General features: G+C 36.2%; 1 protein-coding gene across 2 annotated transcripts in view; it reads left to right on the forward strand.

The window, feature by feature from the left end:
• The window catches only part of MNAT1 (MNAT1 component of CDK activating kinase), a 232,817-nt gene extending 213,997 nt beyond the window's left edge, over nucleotides 1–18,820 (forward strand). Inside the window, exon 8 of one of the 2 annotated variants that reach the window (XM_001167724.7) lies at nucleotides 18,369–18,820. In XM_001167724.7, coding sequence (XP_001167724.1) covers nucleotides 18,369–18,489 — 121 coding nt within the window. In that variant the 3' untranslated portion in view covers nucleotides 18,490–18,820. The remainder of the gene's footprint in view (nucleotides 1–18,368) is intronic. The other variant, XM_016926179.4, reaches the window with a different exon arrangement.
• Nucleotides 18,821–20,127: the final 1,307 nt, after the last annotated feature.

Consider the following 20,127-nt stretch of genomic DNA (forward strand, 5'->3'; position numbering starts at 1 on the left):
TGGGCCTAAGTATTAAAAATGTTTTTTAAAAACTTGAAATTGTTATACATTAAACTAGAACTCTTGGAACTTTTTCAGATTTTGCTGCTATAGTCACTAGTCCTTTGACTTAGATATTTTATGAACCAATTTTTACTGGCTGGAAAATAGAATTTTCCATAATTAAGAGAAAACATCAGTTATTTTATCCAGTTGACTTTGTCTTTGCTTGTTATTGTTTGCTTTACAGATTTATCTAAGTTGTTGACATGATTCAGATTCTAGTGTATGAAATAAAGCTTTTGAGGAGAAGTTGCTTTGAATGGAAAAATAAATACCTTAAAAAATATCTAGCTTTGAGTGTGTCTAGTCCTGTTTGAATTTTTTGTTTTTCCTTGCACTCATAGTTGTATTCTATTGTAGTATATATATTTGAGTATAAAATTGGTTAACACACTAAGAGTTCAGTTTATGAGATGGGATAAATTTAAATCTCAAAGCAATTTTCAAATATATTCATTAAGAAAATGCAAGTATTTATATTTTAAATAAAGTCATTTTCCACTATATACCCTATCACCCTTTTATTATTATAGACGTTTTCTAATTTCCAGGAAAACCTCGTCCACCCCAGTTACTGATATATACTCAAGCTTGTTCAACCCATGGCCTGCAGGCCACATGCAGCCCAGGACAGCTTTGAATGCAGCCCAACACAAATTCGTAAACTTTCTTAAAACATTATGAGTTTTTGTTTTGTTTTATTTTTAGCTTATTAGCTATCATTAGTGTTAGTGTATTTTATGTGTGGCCCAAGACAATTTTTCTTCCAATGTGGCCCAGGGAAGCCAAAAGATTGGACACCCCTGATGTATAGCTTACCCTTCATTCAAACCCCTTTCATCTTTCGACGAAGCTTCATAATTTGTGGTGATAATTGTTTTCATATCCTATTTTTATTTGCCAGCTATTATCATGGCTGCACTTTAGAGCTATATCTTAACTAATCAGAACCTAATTTAGTTTTTAAAATTCTGTATTTTCTGATTAGAAGTTAGGATGATTTTTTAAAATGATGGCAAATAAATATTTATGTTGCTATCAAGAAACTTATCTAGTGGGGAATGTATAACATTTTTAAGTAGCCATGGTACGTAGAAGAGAGGTAGCGATAAAGTGCTTTGCGAATTCAGAGGAGGAGAGAAGTAATTCTATCTGGACAATCCAGAAGAGGTGTAATCTAAAACAGTTGTTAAATATTTCAAACATAGAGAAGCACAGAGAGTAATATAATAACATAATAATTGTGCTACCCAGAATTAAGAAATATTATTTGCAAACATCAAAAAATTCTAAACTTAATATCTTTCCTCCTTCTGAACAAAACAAAGACCTTAGAATGCTTAAACTCAGGCTTCCTGTCCCTTTTTTTTTTTTTGCTGTTTTTGTTGCTACTTTGTTTTATTGTTATTGTTGTTTTTGGCTCATCTTTGCTCCTTACATCCTGCTTTTCCCATTGGAGTTTAATTTGCTTCTTGCTGAAACATTTTCTTTAGTGGTTCTTTTTCACATTTTCCTTTTTTTGTCGGGGGAGGGCTCTACTGTATTTTGTGTTTTCCTCACATATGTCTTTCAGTTTACTATTTTCTGTCCTGTGGATAATCTAATGCTTAACCTGTCCATTGAAACTTTTATTCCAAGATTCCTGTTTGATTCTTTCAAAAAAGAAAATGCCTATTCTTTTCATATTGTCCTTTCCTTGCCGTATGGCAGCTATTCCTTTCGTGGTTTCTTTTGACATTAAATATACTTCTTTTAGAATTTCTTTCAGTTTATTATCTATGATTGTGGATGTGTCAGTCCTGCCATTGGTCATGTCTTCTGACTCTTTTATAAGTGAGGTTCATTAAAATTTTTTTTTTCCATTTTACTGTGAATTTTTTTTTAGTGGGAGTTGTTTTCCTGCGGGTCTTGGATCGTGAAGGCATACTGTTATAGAGATTCATATTTGCTTCTGACAAATTCCTGTTGGCTTCACTGAGTCTGAACCAGTTGTTATTCTTAATTTTTTGAGGGTGGAGCAGGCTTGGGTAGTCTCATTCCTTATGTGTGATTCCTTTTCCACCCATGCCCCAGATGGGTTGCAAGCTTTCTTGTGACTATACCCAAGCTAGTAAGCAAAATTTTCCTAGGAGCTGTTTCATAGACAGAAGAGTATTTTGTAGATCTAGGTTACATGCAGGGCTGCAAGCCCAGTTTCAGCTTCCCACCTCTAACAGGACTGAGACCTGTCTCCTTTAATAGAGGATAACAGAAAACCTCACAGTTGACTTTGGCTTAAGTTCAGGGTACATGGAGATGGTTAATGGAAAATATGTTTGGAAAGGTGGGTTGGAATCAAGTACAGTAGGCCTTGAATGGTAGGCTAAGGAATTTGGACTTCATGCTACATATAGCAGGAATCCAGTGAATGTCTTTTTGCATGAGAGTCATGCAGAGCTTTGCTCTAAGAAGATTAATTTGGTAACCATGAATAGGTTGGAATGGAGAGAACATACTGTAAATAGGGAGATCAATTAAGAGACTATTCACATTAGTCTGTGAAAGAGGTAATAAAGACCTGAAATACGGTAACAATAGTGGCAATGAAGATGATGTGAGAGGTAAATAGATGTTTATAGAGAGATTATGATACAGATTTCACACTGGTATTCAGGAGAAAGAGCATTCCAAGATGACCCCAGTGAGGATGCTGAAACTATTAAGGAAAGTCAGACACAGACAGAGCGTTAGGTTTGTAAAGAAAGGGGAGTTCGATTATGAAAATATTATCTTTGTAGTGCCAGTGGGACACCCAGGTACAAAGGGCCACCCATGCAGATAAACATATTGGACTATAATTAAGATAGAAGGACAGACCAAAAGAGATGTGGGGCTTAGTAGAACAGAAGCATTAAATGAAGCCATACATTTCAGAGACAGAATCAAGAATCAGGAAAGAGAGGAGGTAAACCAAGAAGAAAATTAGTAATTAGGAAATAGAAAAAGAGAATTGTGGGGAATGATATGTCAGAGTAGTAGGAGTGTGGCCCGGGGCATAGACTGATATTATGGAAATCAGAAACTGGAAGCATTTCACGGCCAGGGGCTATCACTATTAGAGAGGTGGAGGAAAATGTTGAGGAGGATGAGGTCCAAGAAATGGCCATTTAATGGTAACCAGAGTCAAAATACAAGGATATGAGGAACAAGTGGGAGGAGAGGCAGTGAGAGTGGAAATAATGTAGTAAATTCACTTCTGAAATAAAACTTATAAGGGAATACATAGTATTTGTGAAATATAGATCTGCATGTATATGTTTGAATCTATACAAATGTATTATATGTATGTATATATGTAAATTTTTCCCCATGTCTGTTAGTGTGTAGGTATTGGCACCCTTGGGTTACTCTATTACCCTGTGATAAAAGATTAGCGAGCAGGATTCTTCTTTTCCTTTGAAATCTCCACTTTGATCTTCATAATAGAGGTACAGTAAAAGGGGAAAGATAGAAAGCAACAATATTATTGTTGGAATAGACGTGGGAGGTCACAGGGTTGGGAAAAGAGAGGTACATACTATTAGCAGAGGGTAAAAGTGCTTTGGAAATTTGGGCTATGGAAGATCTATCTTTTGTGAAAGCATGCTTTGTATTGAAATTATCAAATAGAAGATAGAGGGTGGACAAGAACACTTACACATGATTGAATGTACCAGATGCTTTACATAAATTTTCATGTTTCATCTTTCAAAACACTAATAAGGAGTGCATATGGTAGTTCTGTTTTTAATTTTTTGAGGAACTTGCGTACTGTTTTCCATGATGGCTTTACAATTTACATTCTCATTAACACTGTACTAGGGGTTCTCTGTTCTCCACACCCTTGTGAACCCTTGTTATATATTGCCTTTTTCGTAGTAGCCATCCTAAGAGGTGTGAGGTGATACCTCATTGTGATTTTAATTTGTCTTGCCTGGTGATTAGTGATGTTAAAGTTTTTTCACATACCTTTTGGCCATTTGTATGTCTTCCTTTGAGAAATGTCTGTTCCAGTCATTTGCCCATTTTTTAATCAGGTTATTTGTTTTCTTGCTATCGAGTTGTTTGTGTTCTTTATATATTTTGTATATTAGCCCCTTTCTAGGTTCTCTGTTCTGTTCCATTGGTGTATACTGTTTTTATGCCAGTACCAGGCTGTTTTGATTACTTTAGCTTTGTAGTATACTTTGAGATCAGGTGATATTTACCTGCCTCTTTGTTCATTTCCTTAAGCTTTATTTGCCTATTCAAGGTCTTTTGTTATTCCACATGAATTTTAGGATTCTTTTCTCTATTTCTGTGAAAAATGTCATAAGAATTTTGATAGAAAAATGTGATTAGAATTCAGTGATGGAATCATTGAATCTGTTGATCACTTTGGATTTTATGGACATTTTATCAATGTTAATTCTTCCATTCCATTTTTCATTTACTTTTGTCTCCAATGTCTTTCATCAGTGTTTTATAGTTTTCAGTGTATAGATCTTTCACCTCCTTGGTTAAATTTGTTTTTAAATTGTTGGGGTTTTTTGTTTTGTTTTTGTTTGTTTTGGTAGCTATTGTAAATGGGATTGTTTTCTTGATTTCTTCTTCAGACAGCTCCTTGTTAGTGTATGGAGGTGCTACTAATTTCTGTATGCTGATTTTGCATGCTGAAGCTTTACTGAATCAATTAGTTTCAACAGTTTTTTGGTGGAGTTGTTAGGGTTTTCTATAAATAAGATCATGTTATTTGCAAACAGAGACAATGTAACTTTTCCTATTTCTTCTTTTGCCTAATTGCTCTGGCTATAACTTCCAGTATTATGTTGAACAGAAATGGCAAGAGTGGGCATTCTTGGCTTATTCCTAATTTTAAAGGAAAAGCTTTCAACTTTTAACAGTTTAGTGTGATGTTAGCTATCGTATTTTATATATATATGGCCTTTATTGTGTTGAGGTACATTCCTTCTATATGTAATTTGTTGATAGTTTTTATCATGAAAGGACGTTGAATTTTGTTAAATGCTTTTTTTATATTTATTGAGATGATCATATGGTTTTTGTACATTATGTTAATGTGGTGTATCATTTTCATAGATTTCCATATGTTGCATCCCTGTGACAAATCCTACTTGATCATAGTGTATTGATTCTTTTAATATGCTGTTGATTTTGGTTCCCTAATATTTTGTTGAAGATTTTTACATCTGTGTTCATTATAGATATTAGACTGTAATAGTTCTTTTCTTTAATATCCTTGTTTGGCTTTTGTATTAGGGTAATGCAGGCCTCATAAAATAAGCTTGGAAGTATTGTCTCCTTTTCAGTTTTTAGAAAAATTTGAAGAAGGATTGGTATTAATTCTTTTTTGAACGTTTAGGAGAATTCAGCAATGAAGCCATCAGGTTCTAAGCTTTTCTTTAATGAGATTTAAAAAAAAATATAGATTCAGGCCAGGTGCGGTGGCTCACACCTGTAATCCCAGCACTTTGGGAGGCCGAGGCAGGTGAGTCACCTGAGGTCAGGAGTTGAAGACCAGCCTGGCCAACATGGTGAAACCCCATCTCTACTAAAAATACAAAAATCAGCTGGGCGTGGTGGTGGATGCCTGTAATCCCAGCTACTCGGGAGACTGAGGCAAGATAATTGCTTGAACCTAGGAGGCGGAGGTTGCAGTGAGCCAAGATCGCACCATTGCACTCAAACCTGGGCAACAAGAACAAAACTCTGTCTCTAAATAAATAAATAAATAAAAGATTCAATCTCCTTACTTTCTATTGGTTTGTTTACAATTTTTATTGCTTTATAATTCAGTCTTGGTAGGTTGTCTGTGTCTAGGAATTTATCCATTTCTTCTGAGTTCTCCAATTTATTGGTGTGTAATTGTTTAGTGATTTTTTTCATACCTATGTGGCCTCAATTGTAATATCTCCTCCTTCATTTCTAATTTTATGTATTTGAGTCTTCTTTCTTTTTTCTTAGTTAATCTAGCTAAAGGTTTGTGAGTTTTATGTTTTTAAAAAAACCAACTTTTAGTTTCATTGATTTTTTTTCTTTCTATTGTATGTCTAATCTCTATTTTATTTCTACTCTGATCTTTATTTCCATCCTTACTGTAACTTTGGGCTTCCTTACACTAACTAGTTCTTTAAAGTGTAATATCAGGTTATTTGAGATTTTTTTTCTTTTTAAGTATTGTCTTTTATTAGTATAAGTTTCTCAGGACTGCTTTGGCTACATACCATAAATTTTGGTGTGTTATGTTTACTTTTTCATTGTTCTTAAGATATTTTTCTTGAGAATCAAAACTTCCCTTTTGATTTCTTCTTGAACCATTGATTGTTCATGAGTGTGTTGTTTAATTTCCACGTTTGTAGATTTTCTAGTTTTTCTTCTGTTACTGATTTCTAGTTTCATATCATTGTGGTTATAAAAATTACTCAATATGATTTCAGTCTTACTAAATGTGTTAAGATTTGGTTTCTGGGCTAACATATGATTTATTTTGTAAAATGTTCTTTGCACTCAAGAAGAATGTGTATTCTGCTGCTGTTGGCTGGAATTTTCTGTATACGTCTGTTAGGTTTATTTTGTCTGAAGTGTAGTTCCAGCTTAGTGTTCCTTTACTGATATTCTTTCTGGATTATCTATCCATTGTTCGAAGTGAAATGTTGAATTCCCAACTATTATTGTATTGCTGTCTATTTCTCCCTTTAGATCTGTTAATATTTGCTTTATATATTTAGGTGCTCTGACTTCGGTTCACATATATTTACATTTGTTATATCCTCTTGATTAATTGATCCTTTTATCATGATCTAGTGACCTTCTTTGTTTCATGTGATGGTTTGACTTAACATCTGTTTTGTCTGATGTAAGTTTACCTGTCCCTGTTCTTTTTGGTTTCCATTTACATGGAGTATCTTCACTTTCATTCTGTGTGTGTCCTTAAATGTGAAGTGAGTCTCTTTCAGGCAGCATATAATTGGGTCTTATTTTTTTTATCCATTCAACCACTCTATGTCTTTTGATTGGCAAATTTAGTCTATTTACATTTAAAGTAATGATTGATAGGTAAAGATTTACTTTTGCTATTTTGTTAATGGTGTTGTAGTTATTTGGTTGTTTTGGAGACCTTTTGTCCCTTTTCTCTTTTCTTGCTGTCTTTCTTTGTGATTTGATGATTTTCTGTAGTGGCATGTTTCTTCTATTCCTTTCTCTTCATCTTTTGTGTATCTACTGTAGGTTTTTGCATTTTTGTTACCATGAGGGTTACATAAAACATCTTATAGTTATGCTAGTCATACAAAAACATACAAAAACTTACTTTTACTCTCTGTATTAGTCTGTCCTCATCCTGCTAATAAAGATATACCTGAGACTGGGTAATTTATAAAGGAAAGAGGTTTAATTGACTCTCAGTTCCACATGGTTGGGGAGGCCTCACAATCATGGCTGAAGGCGAATGAGGAGCAAACACATCTTACATGGCAGAAGGCAAGAAAGCATGTGGCAGGGGAACTCCCCTTTATAAAACCAACAGATCTCATGAGACTTACTCACTATCATGAGAACAGCATGGGAAAGATCTGCTCCCATGATTCATTTACCTCCTACTAGGTCCCTCCCATGACAGGTGGGAATTATGGGAGCTACAATTCAAGATGAAAATTTGGGTAGGGAAACAGCCAAACCATATGATTCTTCTTTTATATTTTATGTTTTCTGTGTCAGTGTATGTATTTTTACATTATATATCCATTAACAAATTTTTGTAGCTCTAGTTCTTTTCTGGAAATGCTTTTGTCTTTCAACATTTATATTAGAGTTATAAGTAATTTACACACTACCAGTACAGTTTTAGGGTATTCTGAATTTGACTATATATTTACCTTTGTCAGTGAGTTTTATACTTTGATGTTTTTTTTGGGGGGGATGGCATTTCACTCTTGTTGCCCAGGGTAGAGTGCAGTGGCACGATCTCAGCTCACTGCAACCTCCACCTCCCAGGTTCAAGTGATTCTCCTGCCCCAACCTCCCGAGTAGCTGGGATTACAGGCATGCACCACCACACCCAGCTAATTTTGTATTTTTACTAGAGACAAGGTTTCTCCATGTTGGTCAGGCTGGTCTCGAACTCCCGACCTCAGGTGATCTGCCCGCCTCACCCTCCCAAAGTGCTGGGATTACAGGCTTGAGCCACCGTGCCCACTCTATACTTTCATGTTTCTAAGTAGTGGCCTTTTGTTAAAATCTGAAGAACTCCCTTTTGCATTTCTTGTAACGTAAGTCTAATAGTGATGAACTCCCTCAGTTTTGTTTGTCTGGAAAAGTCTTTGTCCCTCATTGGTGAAGGATAGCTTTGCTGCATAAAGTATTTTTGGTTGGCTTTTTTTTTTTCTTTCACAAACTCTTCCCACTTACTCCTGGTCTGTAAGATTTTTGCTGAGAAATTCACCAGTGGTCTTATTTAGGTTCCCTTGTATGTGATATGCTGCTTCTCTCTTGCTGCTTTAAAAATTCTCTGTCTTTGATTTTTGAAAATTTGATTATAATGTGTCTTGGTGAAGTCTTCTCTGGGTTGAATCTGATTTTACATCTTTATGTTTCATGTACCTTGATGTTTATATCTTTCCCCATATTTAGAAAGTTTTCTGACAATATTTCTTTCTCTTTCTCTTTCTTTCTTTTTCCTTCTTTCTTTTGAGACAAGGTCTTTTTTTTTTTTTTTTTTTTTTTTTGAGACAGAGTCTTGCTCTGTCACCCAGGCTGGAGTGCAGTGGCGTGATCTTGGCTCACTGCAAGCTCCACCTCCTGGGTTCACACCATTCTCCTGCCTCAGCCTCCTGAGTAGCTGGGACTACAGGCGCCCACCACCACGCCTGGCTAATTTCTTTTTGTATTTTTGGTAGGGACGGAGTTTCACTGTGTTAGCCAGGATGGTCTCGATCTCCTGACCTCGTGATCCGCCCGCCTCGGCCTCCCAAAGTGCTGGGATTACAGGCGTGAGCCACTGCGCCTGGGAGACAAGGTCTTACTCTGTTACTTAGGCTGTACTGCAGTGGCATAATTATGACTCACTGAAGCCTTAACCTCCCAGGCTGAAGTGACCCTCCTGCCTCAGTCTCCCAAGTAGTTAGGACTACAGGCACACATCACCACTTAGGCACCTGGAGATTGGGAAGGCAGAAAACTGTGGGATGCGCAGTGGCCAAACCTGCAGGGGGTCTGTTGTAGCTATGCTGACTGCTAGATTCCTCAGCAGCCAGCAAAAGCCTGTTAGGGTCTTCTGCAGAGCAAGCTGCCATGGTCCACCTCAGTGAACACCGTGGTAACCTCAGGGGTGAAATCTCTTGTGGTAGCCACAAGGGCTGTTGAGGTCCTCAGCAGAGAAGGCTGCTGGAATCCTGTGCAGAGCAGGCCACTAAGGATAATAATGATTTCTGCTTATATGGCTGATACTGATAGCCCCCATCCTTCTTTGTTTCCACCCATGCCAGTCTCTTCAGCAATCTGGGTGGGGTATAACTAATGCTGGTTGCTGATTTCTCAGGCAGTACCCTGAAAGTCTGGGGAAGCTGCTCTTTCATCCTGCTCTCCATTGCCATGCCAGTGATACTTACAAACTTGGGAGTTCCTTTGCTATGCTGATCAGTGCTAGCCTTGGGAATGGGATGATAAAGGCAGAATGAACTGTTTCTTTCTTTTGTGTGGTTATGGAATTTTTGTGTCATTACTTATGGGAGTTTTCTTCCAGTGTATTGCTGTAGTTTCTCAAGTAGATTCCTGAGCTCTTCCAGTTATTCCCATTTATGGATAGCTGTCCAATTATTGTTCTTTGTGAAGAAAACAAAGGCTGGGTTTTCCTACTTAGCCATCTTTCTGACATCATTCCTTGCTTTTCTTTATAGCTTTGTCATATTTACATATTCCATGTTTAGCTTTGCATGTTCAGAATTTAATATGAATGGAACCATGCTCTTCATATTCTTATGTAACTTGGTTTTTATGGTTTTTTTTTTTTTTTTTTTTTTGCTAAGCATTGTTTCTGAGAGTCAGTCGTATTGATGCATGTACATAGCTGTAACTTATTTATTTTCACTTCTGATAGTATTCCATTGTATCAATAACAAGTTTATCCATTCTCTTGTCAATGGACATTTGGTTGTTTCTGTTGTTCTTTTGCTATAAGAAACACGTCTGCTGTAAATACTATGCATATGCCCTTTGGAGTCCTTAGGTGGGGGAATCAAATAGGTTACCTTGTCTCTGTTATTATTGTTTTCCTCCTTTCCAGGTGGCTTACACCTCCCTTGTGTCTACATTTTTTGCAAGTCTAGAAAGGAGGGGAAGAGAGTTTATGAGGTATTGGGGATAGCAGGGGATAGCTGCATTTACTACCCTTTACTTCAAAATAGCTTCTTATGTCAGACCATTACACATTGTAGTTGTCTAGGCCTCTGCCTTAGGCCCTCCTCTTTTCTCGTTCTATCCCTTCTTCTTAAATATTAACATTTATTTTTATGGTTTCAAATAGTATCTAAATTCTGGTAACTCCAAATTGGTATCTTCATTCCATAACTCTCTTCTTTTCACTTGGCCCATATATCCAGCTACCATTCCTCATCACCATGCATATGTCTCTACTATAATCACTTCAGACTCAAGTCCAAAACCAAAGTTGGGATCTTTCCCTTCTTTCCTCTCCCACCCTTATTTGCTTCTTCAGTTTTCTATTTCTCTGTGAGGGCATCTTCCCTGATCTATGTGACTATGTGACTAGGTACCTGGAAGTTGACCTTGACACTGCTTTCTCCTTCCCACCCTCATATTCCCACCCCCATATCCACCCACTCACTCACTGAAATATTTCTAAACCAGTAGTTTTCATTATTTTCACTGCCACCACCCTAATTCAAATCACCATTGCATCAAGCCTGGACTAGAGAAACATCCTCCTAAGGAATCTCTCTGTATCTACTCTTGCTTTTCTCTAATCCATTGGGCAGCCAAAGTGGACCATTTACATTATCAGGTTTCCTTTTTACTTTCTTTTTTCTTTTTTTTCTTTCTTTTTTTTTTTTGAGACGGAGTGTTGCTCTTGTTGCCCAGGCTGGAGTGCAATGGTGCGATCTCAGCTCACCGCAACCTCTACCTCCCGGGTTCAAGTGATTCTCCTGCCTCAGCCTCCCGAGTAGCTGAGATTACAGGCATGCGCCTCTGTGTCCAGCTGATTTTGTATTTTTAGTAGAGATGGGGTTTCTCCATGTTGGTCGGGCTGGTCTTGAGCTCCTGACCTCAGATGATCCGCCCACCTCGGCCTCCCAAAGTGCTGGGATTACAGGCATGAGCCACCGCGCCCGGCCATCAGCTTTCTAATAATAACTTTTCAGTGCCTTCCCAGTGCCCTTGAATAAAATTCACAGTTTTTAAACGTTTTCTATAAGGCCATCTTTTGTGTACTTTCTGCCTACATCTCTAGCCTCATCCTGAGCTGAAACCACCTGTCCCCTATATTCTCAATATGTACTGTGTCTCCTTACTCCTTCATATATGTTCTTCCCTCTCTCTGGATCACCGTTATACTCCCCTTGCCTTCCTAGCTAATTTTATCTCTTTGGATCTAAGCTTAACTGTCATTTTTTTAGGGAAACCTGTTCTGATCTTATTCATGTTGGCTTCTCTTTTTATCCACACTCATCAAGCCCTACTTTCTCATTTGTAATATTCATTATTTAATATGTTTCTTTTCTGCTGGATTATACGGTCAATGAGATCATGAAGGCTTTGTTCTCTGTTTTATTATCAGGGCTACTTCAATACCTGGCAAATAGTAGGCTCTCAGTAATTTTTTTTTTGAGAATGAATGAGCTGCATGTATCTAAATTTCTGCATTTTTGTCCCCTCGCTCTTGGAGATAAATTACTCATCCTGCCTTTATAAAGATATGATGAAAATTCTGGCACATAGCTGTTACTAACATGGAATTTCTAGTAAAAAATTACATTAGACAAACCAGAATCAGGCACTAGGTTTTCTAAGGAATATTACCAAAGAAATTCAGAAGCTAGTACATTTATTTTTATAATATCTACTGAATTTCCAAGAAGTGACACTTGTTCCTCACTGGGATACACAAAATCTAGGCTCATATTACTTGCTATTTTTAGATTTTTTAATGAAACTTTGCCTTACTCTGTCTCTTCCAGTCATTATTCTGAATAAATTAATAGAAATGAGTATCATAATGTTTTAAGAATCAAAAAATAAAAACAATATTTATGCCATTTTTCTGTGTAATCTCATCTAAGCATATAATGGCAATACTGAAATTAGACAAACATTGTATTAATCTCTTGTGGAAATAAACATCTGACTTGGAAGAATATACTTAAAATTTATCAAATATCATTTGGCCTATTAGCTACTGTTTATTATCTGTTTTTCATGGCTCTATCTATCTCATAGCCCATGTTCCTGAGATGTTCCTGTGTTTAAATGTATGTAGTATATAGACAGAATCTATCCTTAGAGGTCTATCCTTTGAGATAATCAGCACTACCAACAACATTGTTCATAGAATATATTATACTTAAGTAGCTATATCTTCTGTGTGTTCTATAGTTCACACTTAAATCAAGGAAGTAATCCTTTCATTATGTAATTATATTAACTGTCAGTAATAACTGTTCTATCCAAAATACCTGGTGTGCTCTTTGATAGCAATAAATTACACAGTTATAGTATAACTGGACTTATACTCCAGTTATAAGGCAGAAAGTCTTCTCCGAGCAATCTATATTCAGTTATTAAATATGAGTAATAATAAAGCATTGTGTTCATTTGGAAACCATGTGTCTTTTAATTTCCAAATATGAGTTTTGGTGTTTGATTGGTCTAAATGTCTGGCATAATTATTCACTCTCTTTCCAAGTGTATTGATGTAAATCTGAATTCAGTTTTATTATTAGTTTATTCAAATTGTATTCTCACTAGCTGGCTAGATGGTAAAGTGTAAGAGTAACATATGACTCCCTGTGGAAGTTTGTTACATTTTTGTTTGGACTTCATGAAGCCATGTTTTTTGTTTTTTGTTTTTTTTAAGATGGAGTCTCGCTCTGTCGCCCAGGCTGGAGTGCAGTGGCGTGATCTTGGCTCGCTGCGACCTCCACCTCCTGGGTTCAAGCGATTCTCCTGCCTCAGCCTCCTGAGTAGCTGGGATTACAGGTGCGTGCCACCACACCCGGCTAATTTTTGTATTTTTAGTAGATTCGGGTTTTCACCATGTTGGTCAGGCTGGTCTGGAACTCCTGACCTCGTGATCTGCCCACCTCGCCCTCCCAAAGTGCTGGGATTACAGGCGTGATCCACCACACCCAGCCGGCCATGTATTTTTATAACCAAGCTGCCCTCAGAATTATGAATAGTATTTCTGACATGTAGTGTCTTTTCTCATTTATCTTAGAATATATGGTTACCACTCTATAAACAGTTTGTCTATTATTCTGGTACTGTGCTTAGTTTAAGACACCTAACCATTAACTAGTTTTCAGAATGTTTTTGCTTTTTAGTGATAGTTGTGTGAGCGCACTGTTGCTCTGGTTGTTTTTAAATCTCACTGAGGTAGGCTTCAGGTTGTTAATGTAAATCTTTATAGCTTTGGCTGAACTTCCTACAAGAGCTGTGGGTCTTGATAGCTGAGATCAGCTGGCTGATCTCTCTTAATGGCAGTTAGATTTGAATTTTGTGGGCTAGGACACAGATTTGTTTGGAAATAGTCTGTTTAATGCATGAAGGCTTTAAATGAAGACTAAAAAAACGGGCCACCTTGTAAAAAGAAAGTCTTAGTCTCTAGAGTTCACTACCTTTCTTAGTTTGAACCAATCCAAGTTTTTAACTCTCCATAGGGCCCAGTAATTTGAGGTGGAGGAAACTAATATGAACTTTACATTTCATTTCAATATTAATTCCAAGCCAGTGTGCTTTAAGGATTGTCACAAACATACTATGACTGGACAGGAAGAGTGCTTGCCTCTTGGTCTTGAGTGACAAGCCGTGCCCTCTGCCCCTAGCTGAGAACTCAAAGTAGCACTAAAACGAGCTGAGTCCAAGACTTCAGCCAGATGGTCAATATAGTGCTTTTAAAGGAAGGGAAATAGGAAAAGAGTAATCTCAGAAGCACTCCTATGTTAAAGAACTAAGAAACTGAAGTCTTTCTGAAGCTAAGTGTAAATTATTCCACTTTCTTTGGGAGCAAAAGCTGCAAAATATAACACAAGAAAATGACAGTGTAGGAAACCAACGTTCAGGAACAAACCTTCAAGTGTGGTTTTCTAATGCTTAATCGTATCTTACGCCCTTCTCAGGATCCATTGCTCCTTTTCCCTCCCTCTTCTCCAAGGTCTGTTTGAAAGGGATTTTGATGGGATAGGAAGGCAGCTTTAGACAGAGCATAAATTAGGGCATAAGATGTCCTTTGTACAAGAATTATCTTAGACATGCTTTCAAAAACATACTTTTTTTGACCTTATTAAGAAAATAATCAAAGGTATGATTTTTTAAGTCTTTGAGTTTAGTCTGCTTTCAGTAAAAATAAGGTATAGGTACCAAAATAAGCAAACCTCGTTTTTACTTTCCTGGTTTCTGCTTATAAGATTTACACATATTTAAAATAAACCCATGAAAAACAGGAATAGTGTCATGGGATTGGCTAAATAGTCAGAGCAATTACCTCCAGGCTCCCAAACCCAACTGAGCTTGACTTTTGGAAGTAAATTTGGCTAAGACTTCTTCCTCATTCTGTTTTATAAAGGTATACATGAAATGATACTGACTTCTGCCAGAAACCCCAGGAATCCTGTTCAGTGATGTACTTGTAATGGTCATGAAAGAATAAAAACACAGATGTGGATTAAGGTAGAAAAGTACAGAAAACACTAAATTTTCATTGTGCTGTTTCAATGTGGCAGATTCTTTAAAATACTTTGACATGCTACAATAATTAAAGGGTTTAAGAACATTAAGATACTTAAAAAATAAAAGCCCACAATTGAATAACAAAAATGAACTTTGTTTTATTTTTTATTGGCATTAATGTAGGTTGCCGTGGTGAAAATTGTTTGGAATACTTCACAATAACAGTTTTGTGCAGCCCTAGAGATCAAAAACAGCAAAGTAAATAAGCAGGACTCTTAACGACTCATACTCACAGACATGTTTAATGTAAATGATTGCTAGAAGGGAAGGGCATTTTCTTCAGTGCTATGCAAAGAAATTTTAATTGACTTGGTTTTGGCAGTGAGAATTGTACAACTTAGCATTAATAAGTCAAATTTAAAAATATTTGCTCATTACTCTGGATTATGACTATGTTCAAGAAATACTATTTTCAAGCACTAATCATTTAGATAAAACTTTTTTTACACATTTATGGCATCAAGGAGTATGACTGTTTATAACATTTTACCTATAAAGCTGAACTGTTTTATATACTCTTTATGGAAACATGGCCATAAATTAAAAGATGCAACTGTTTTGAATATTTTACTGGTGGTCCTCTGTTTTCCTGCCAGCAGTGCAGCTGTTTCAGGTTTCTCAGGATAACATATAAAAAGCTGTATGCACACTGCAAGTTTATGCTCAAATTGCCAAGCCAGATATGGTATGACTCAACTTTCCCAGAAGCAAGCTGTACCAAAATGTGATGAATCAAAACAGTTAGTTGCACGGTGGTTTGTATTACAGCTATGAAAACCAATTCTCATTTATGATGTTTGGCTTTTCAAGGTTGACAAACATTCTGCTGTGGTGCTTGAATTTTACCATAAGTGAACATCTATTGAAGCTAAGACTATGCTTTTCTTTTGAGGATCTGAGGAAAGGAAAGGGTGATACATCATCATCTGGTGTGCGGATAAAAATTAGCTGGAAACTTGTATCAGGAATGGAACATTTCATTTCCAAGTTACCTATAAAAATATTACTCACTTATTATTTGTATGATAGTTACTGAATTCCCTGTGAAGCCAGGTTAATTTTTAGACCTTTCCGAGGTAACTTAACATTTACTTCATTTCTCATGCATCAGAATCTTAACAGTTGATACTTTATTGTGTCTTGGAAAGTAATAAGCAGATAACTTTATGGCCATGGGGTAGGTGTGGTGAATCCCTATTTCAATCCTATGCGACCTAAGGTTCTATCAAGAGTTTAACAACGACTATTTTTCTTTTTTTTTTTTTAAACAGGGTCTCACTCTGTTGCCCAGGCTGGAGTGCAGTGGTGCAATCTCCGCTCACTGCAACCTCTGCCTCATGGACTGAAGTGATTCTCTTGCCTCCCGAGTAGCTGGATTACAGGCACCTGCCACCGTGCCTGGCTACTTTTTCTATTTTTAGTAGAGACGGGGTTTCACCATGTTGGCCAGGCTGGTCTCAAACTCCTGTCCTCAGGTGATCCACCTGCCTCGGCTTCCCAGAGTGCTGGGCTCACAGGTGTGCGCCACCACACCCAGACAACAATGACTAATTAGTAACAGTAGTCTCTAAAGTGGGATGTGTCCCATGAGGATATGTAAGATACAGTATATGGAGAAAATATTAAAACATTCATTGATTAATTTATTTAGAGATAGAGTCTCGCTCTGTCACCCAGGCTGGAGTGCAGTGGCGAAATCTCGGCTCACTGCAACCTCCACCTCCTGGGTTCAAGTGATTCTCCTGCTTCATCCTCCTGGGTAGCTGGGATTACAGGCATGTGCCACCACGCCCGGCCAAGTTTTTGTATTTTTAGTAGAGATGGAGTTTTGCCATATTGGCCAGGCTGGTCTTGAACTTCTGACTTCAGATGATCCGCCCACCTTGGCCTTCCAAAGTGCTGGGTTACAGGTGTGAGCCACCGTACCCAGCCAGAACTTTTATTTAAATATTTTTATTTCATCCTTTTTCTATTTATATTTTTATACTACACTTAATATATTAGTATCTTATGTATATAATTATATATAGTAACATACAGTACATTAGTATTCTACATAAAAAAGATCTGAGATATGTTTTATGGCTATAAAATACTATCAAAAATGTTTTTGTTTTTGTTCAATAAATATTCTCTTCTTCCTTCCGCTTTCCCCTTTCGCCCTTGGCAGAGAAGCAAATAATTGAGTTAAAACCTTGATTTGTGGCAATGTGAATAAATTATAGCTAATTCCAGGAACTTAGCTGCATTCTACCTTGACCCATTTTTTCTACTGGACTCTTATATTGCTCTATATGTTTTAGCTACACAGGTTTATTAAACATGGATACAAATGAAAAACAGACTTGTTATGTTAGAAGTTATAAGTTGCTCATGCATTAAGATTTTGACACACAGGAAGTTTGAATGAATGAGTGAAAAAGGTTCCAAGTTATTAAAATGTTCTGGTACCTGATTTATTCATTTGCCATACCAGTAATTCTAAGGTGGGTGAAGCTCCTTTACTTCCTGAAGAAACAAGTTAGTTTCTTAAACTAAGCATTAAAAGAAAGCTGGAATTATTTGTTTCCAGAAGTGTTAGTAGTCATGCTAAGTTGCCCTTCTTTGTCTAGATTGTCCAATTTTTTTTAGGCCTGTTTTGTCTATTTTTGTCAAGATATAAATGTTTAATTGCTTTAAAAAAACTTTGTGTGGTTGCAGAAAAAAATTGTACTGTTATATTGTTGAGATCAATGAGACTTTTCTGTATTTACTTTTTCAGACATTATTTTGAACTCAGGCTCAGTCTCAGAGATTTCTTCAACATGTAATTTTCTAATGTTTCCTTTCCTGCAAGGAATGAGACAATATATTCTTGGAATATTAAAGTACTTTTGAAGTAACTCATATGTTTTCTCCCCTCTTCCATTTGTTTAGCTATTGAGGGTTTGCTTTAAAACAAATTTATGTAGAAATATCAGTACTATAATAGTATTGTGATACTGTGTATTTCTTAAGCATATGCCAGGAAGGAGAGCATTAGTTAGGTGTCCAAAAAACAGCCAACAAAACAAATCAGCTCTGAAAATTGTGAAGCAGTGAATATTTTAGAATTATTTTTGAAACCTCTTTCAGAACTGTTTTTAGACCCCGTGGTAATTTGCTATGTAATTTAATACTAGTTTAGGCACTCCATGTACAGTTGGTATGTTTCCTTTTGAAAGATAATAATCTATTTATAATAAAAGTCTGAATATTTCAATCTCGGAATTCCTCTTTAAAACTTGAATCAGTTTTACTATTGCTTTTTAAAATGTTACCTATTTATATTTGCTTTGTATATCAATGCTACACTTCTTGTTTTGTTTTAGGTATTTAAACCATGTCAGAGCTGCCTCACCACAGGACCTTGCTGGAGGCTATACTTCTTCTCTTGCTTGTCACAGAGCACTACAGGATGCATTCAGTGGGCTTTTCTGGCAGCCCAGTTAACCATTTATAAGATTTAGACCTTGGAGCTGAACCAGGGAGCTAGCAAAAGTAAAGCAGACTTATAAAATTATAGCTATGTGCAGCTGCACAACACAGTCCTACCACTAGCAGCTGTGTTAAAGTATTTATAAGGAGAAAATTTCAGAACTAAGTTGAGTAATATAGGGGATATATATTTGTGAAAAATAATTTTTACTTATATTTTTCAGAGGATTTGACACAATAAGCCTCATCTGATGGAAGAGAGGAATAAATAATTCACCTATATGTGTTTGAGGTTGTGACAGACTTATAAAATCTTTTTAAAAAATAAAGCTATAATTTATATTAAGTTCTGTGGTTTTTCTCTTATTACAGTGTTTTACTTGAACACATTTTAAATACCATTTTGATTACAACATTTACTGTTAATATCCAAGTCTATTATTTCTTCTCATAAAATGTTCCCCTTTTTCCTAATGTCTTGTTAATACTAGTCCAGACAAGTGGATATATTTCCTTTGACCAAGTTATGGCAAGAAAAACCTGACCCATGATAATGTCATTCCCTCAATACTAAGGACTCAATGCCTGTTTTAAGCAGTGGAAAATGAGGCAAACCTTGATCAAGGTGTTATAGTTCCCAGCTGTGAGCCACACTCAGGATAAAACAAAACCCAGCATTCACCTGCTTTAGTGACACATTCAAAGAAGTAAGTTAATAAAATTTAATACTTAAATGATACCTTTCACCTCCAATGTAAGCTCATTTTATGATGAATCCTTTGGAGACTGGAGAAGGTACATTTTAAGTACAGTTTCCCATGTATAAATTGTATACTGATACAGTTTTTTTTGTTGAAACTTCAAAGGCTTTTATTACCAGGGTTTTGCTTAAAGAGTTTAGATATGAATAGGATGATATTGCAGCATCTCAACCTTGTATGAGTCTGTTACATAGAGCATTGGATATGGGATATAGTTTCTTAAGGAAATTAAGGGATTTCCTATCAAATCTCTATTACAACAGATGTTAGTTTTATGGGTAGAAACTTAGGTAAAACAAGACTTGTGGTTACATTAGGATGGACTATCCATCTGTAACAACTCCGTCTTATTTTACTAAGCAGGTATTAATTAATTTTAGCAATACATCTTCATCTTTATTGTACTTCTATCTTTGTTAAATGAGAAAACCAAGGCATCAAATAATTGAGTAGACAAAGATCATATTCACAAGTTAGTAAAAAGCCAGAATTAGAATGCAGGTTTTTTTTTAATCAAAGTCCAGTCCCATCTACATTCTACCAGACTGCATATCCTATTCCTGTATCTATTAGGTATTCCCAAACTGAAGATTAGTGTTTTTAAGTACAGTCTATAAATCTGTTCAAAGAATAGTTAGAACATTGAATGTAGAGTTAAGGCTTTGCAGCAGCCAATTGCAAAAATAAGGAATCCAGTCTTTTGAAAAGAAACACTACTGCTTGTTCTCATACCTTTTATAAATGTATTTTTAAAAGAATGAACTAATTAATAAAACATATCAAAGACTTGTTTTGAGCCTGCCTTATTGTGGAAATTGCATGCACCTGGTTTGGCAAATAAATTCCAAAACCTTTATACACTTGTAAATATTTTGTAGTTGCTATTGCTGTA

Source organism: Pan troglodytes, chromosome 15, assembly GCF_028858775.2.
Source record: "Pan troglodytes isolate AG18354 chromosome 15, NHGRI_mPanTro3-v2.0_pri, whole genome shotgun sequence".
Classification (NCBI taxonomy): Eukaryota; Metazoa; Chordata; class Mammalia; order Primates; family Hominidae; genus Pan; species Pan troglodytes.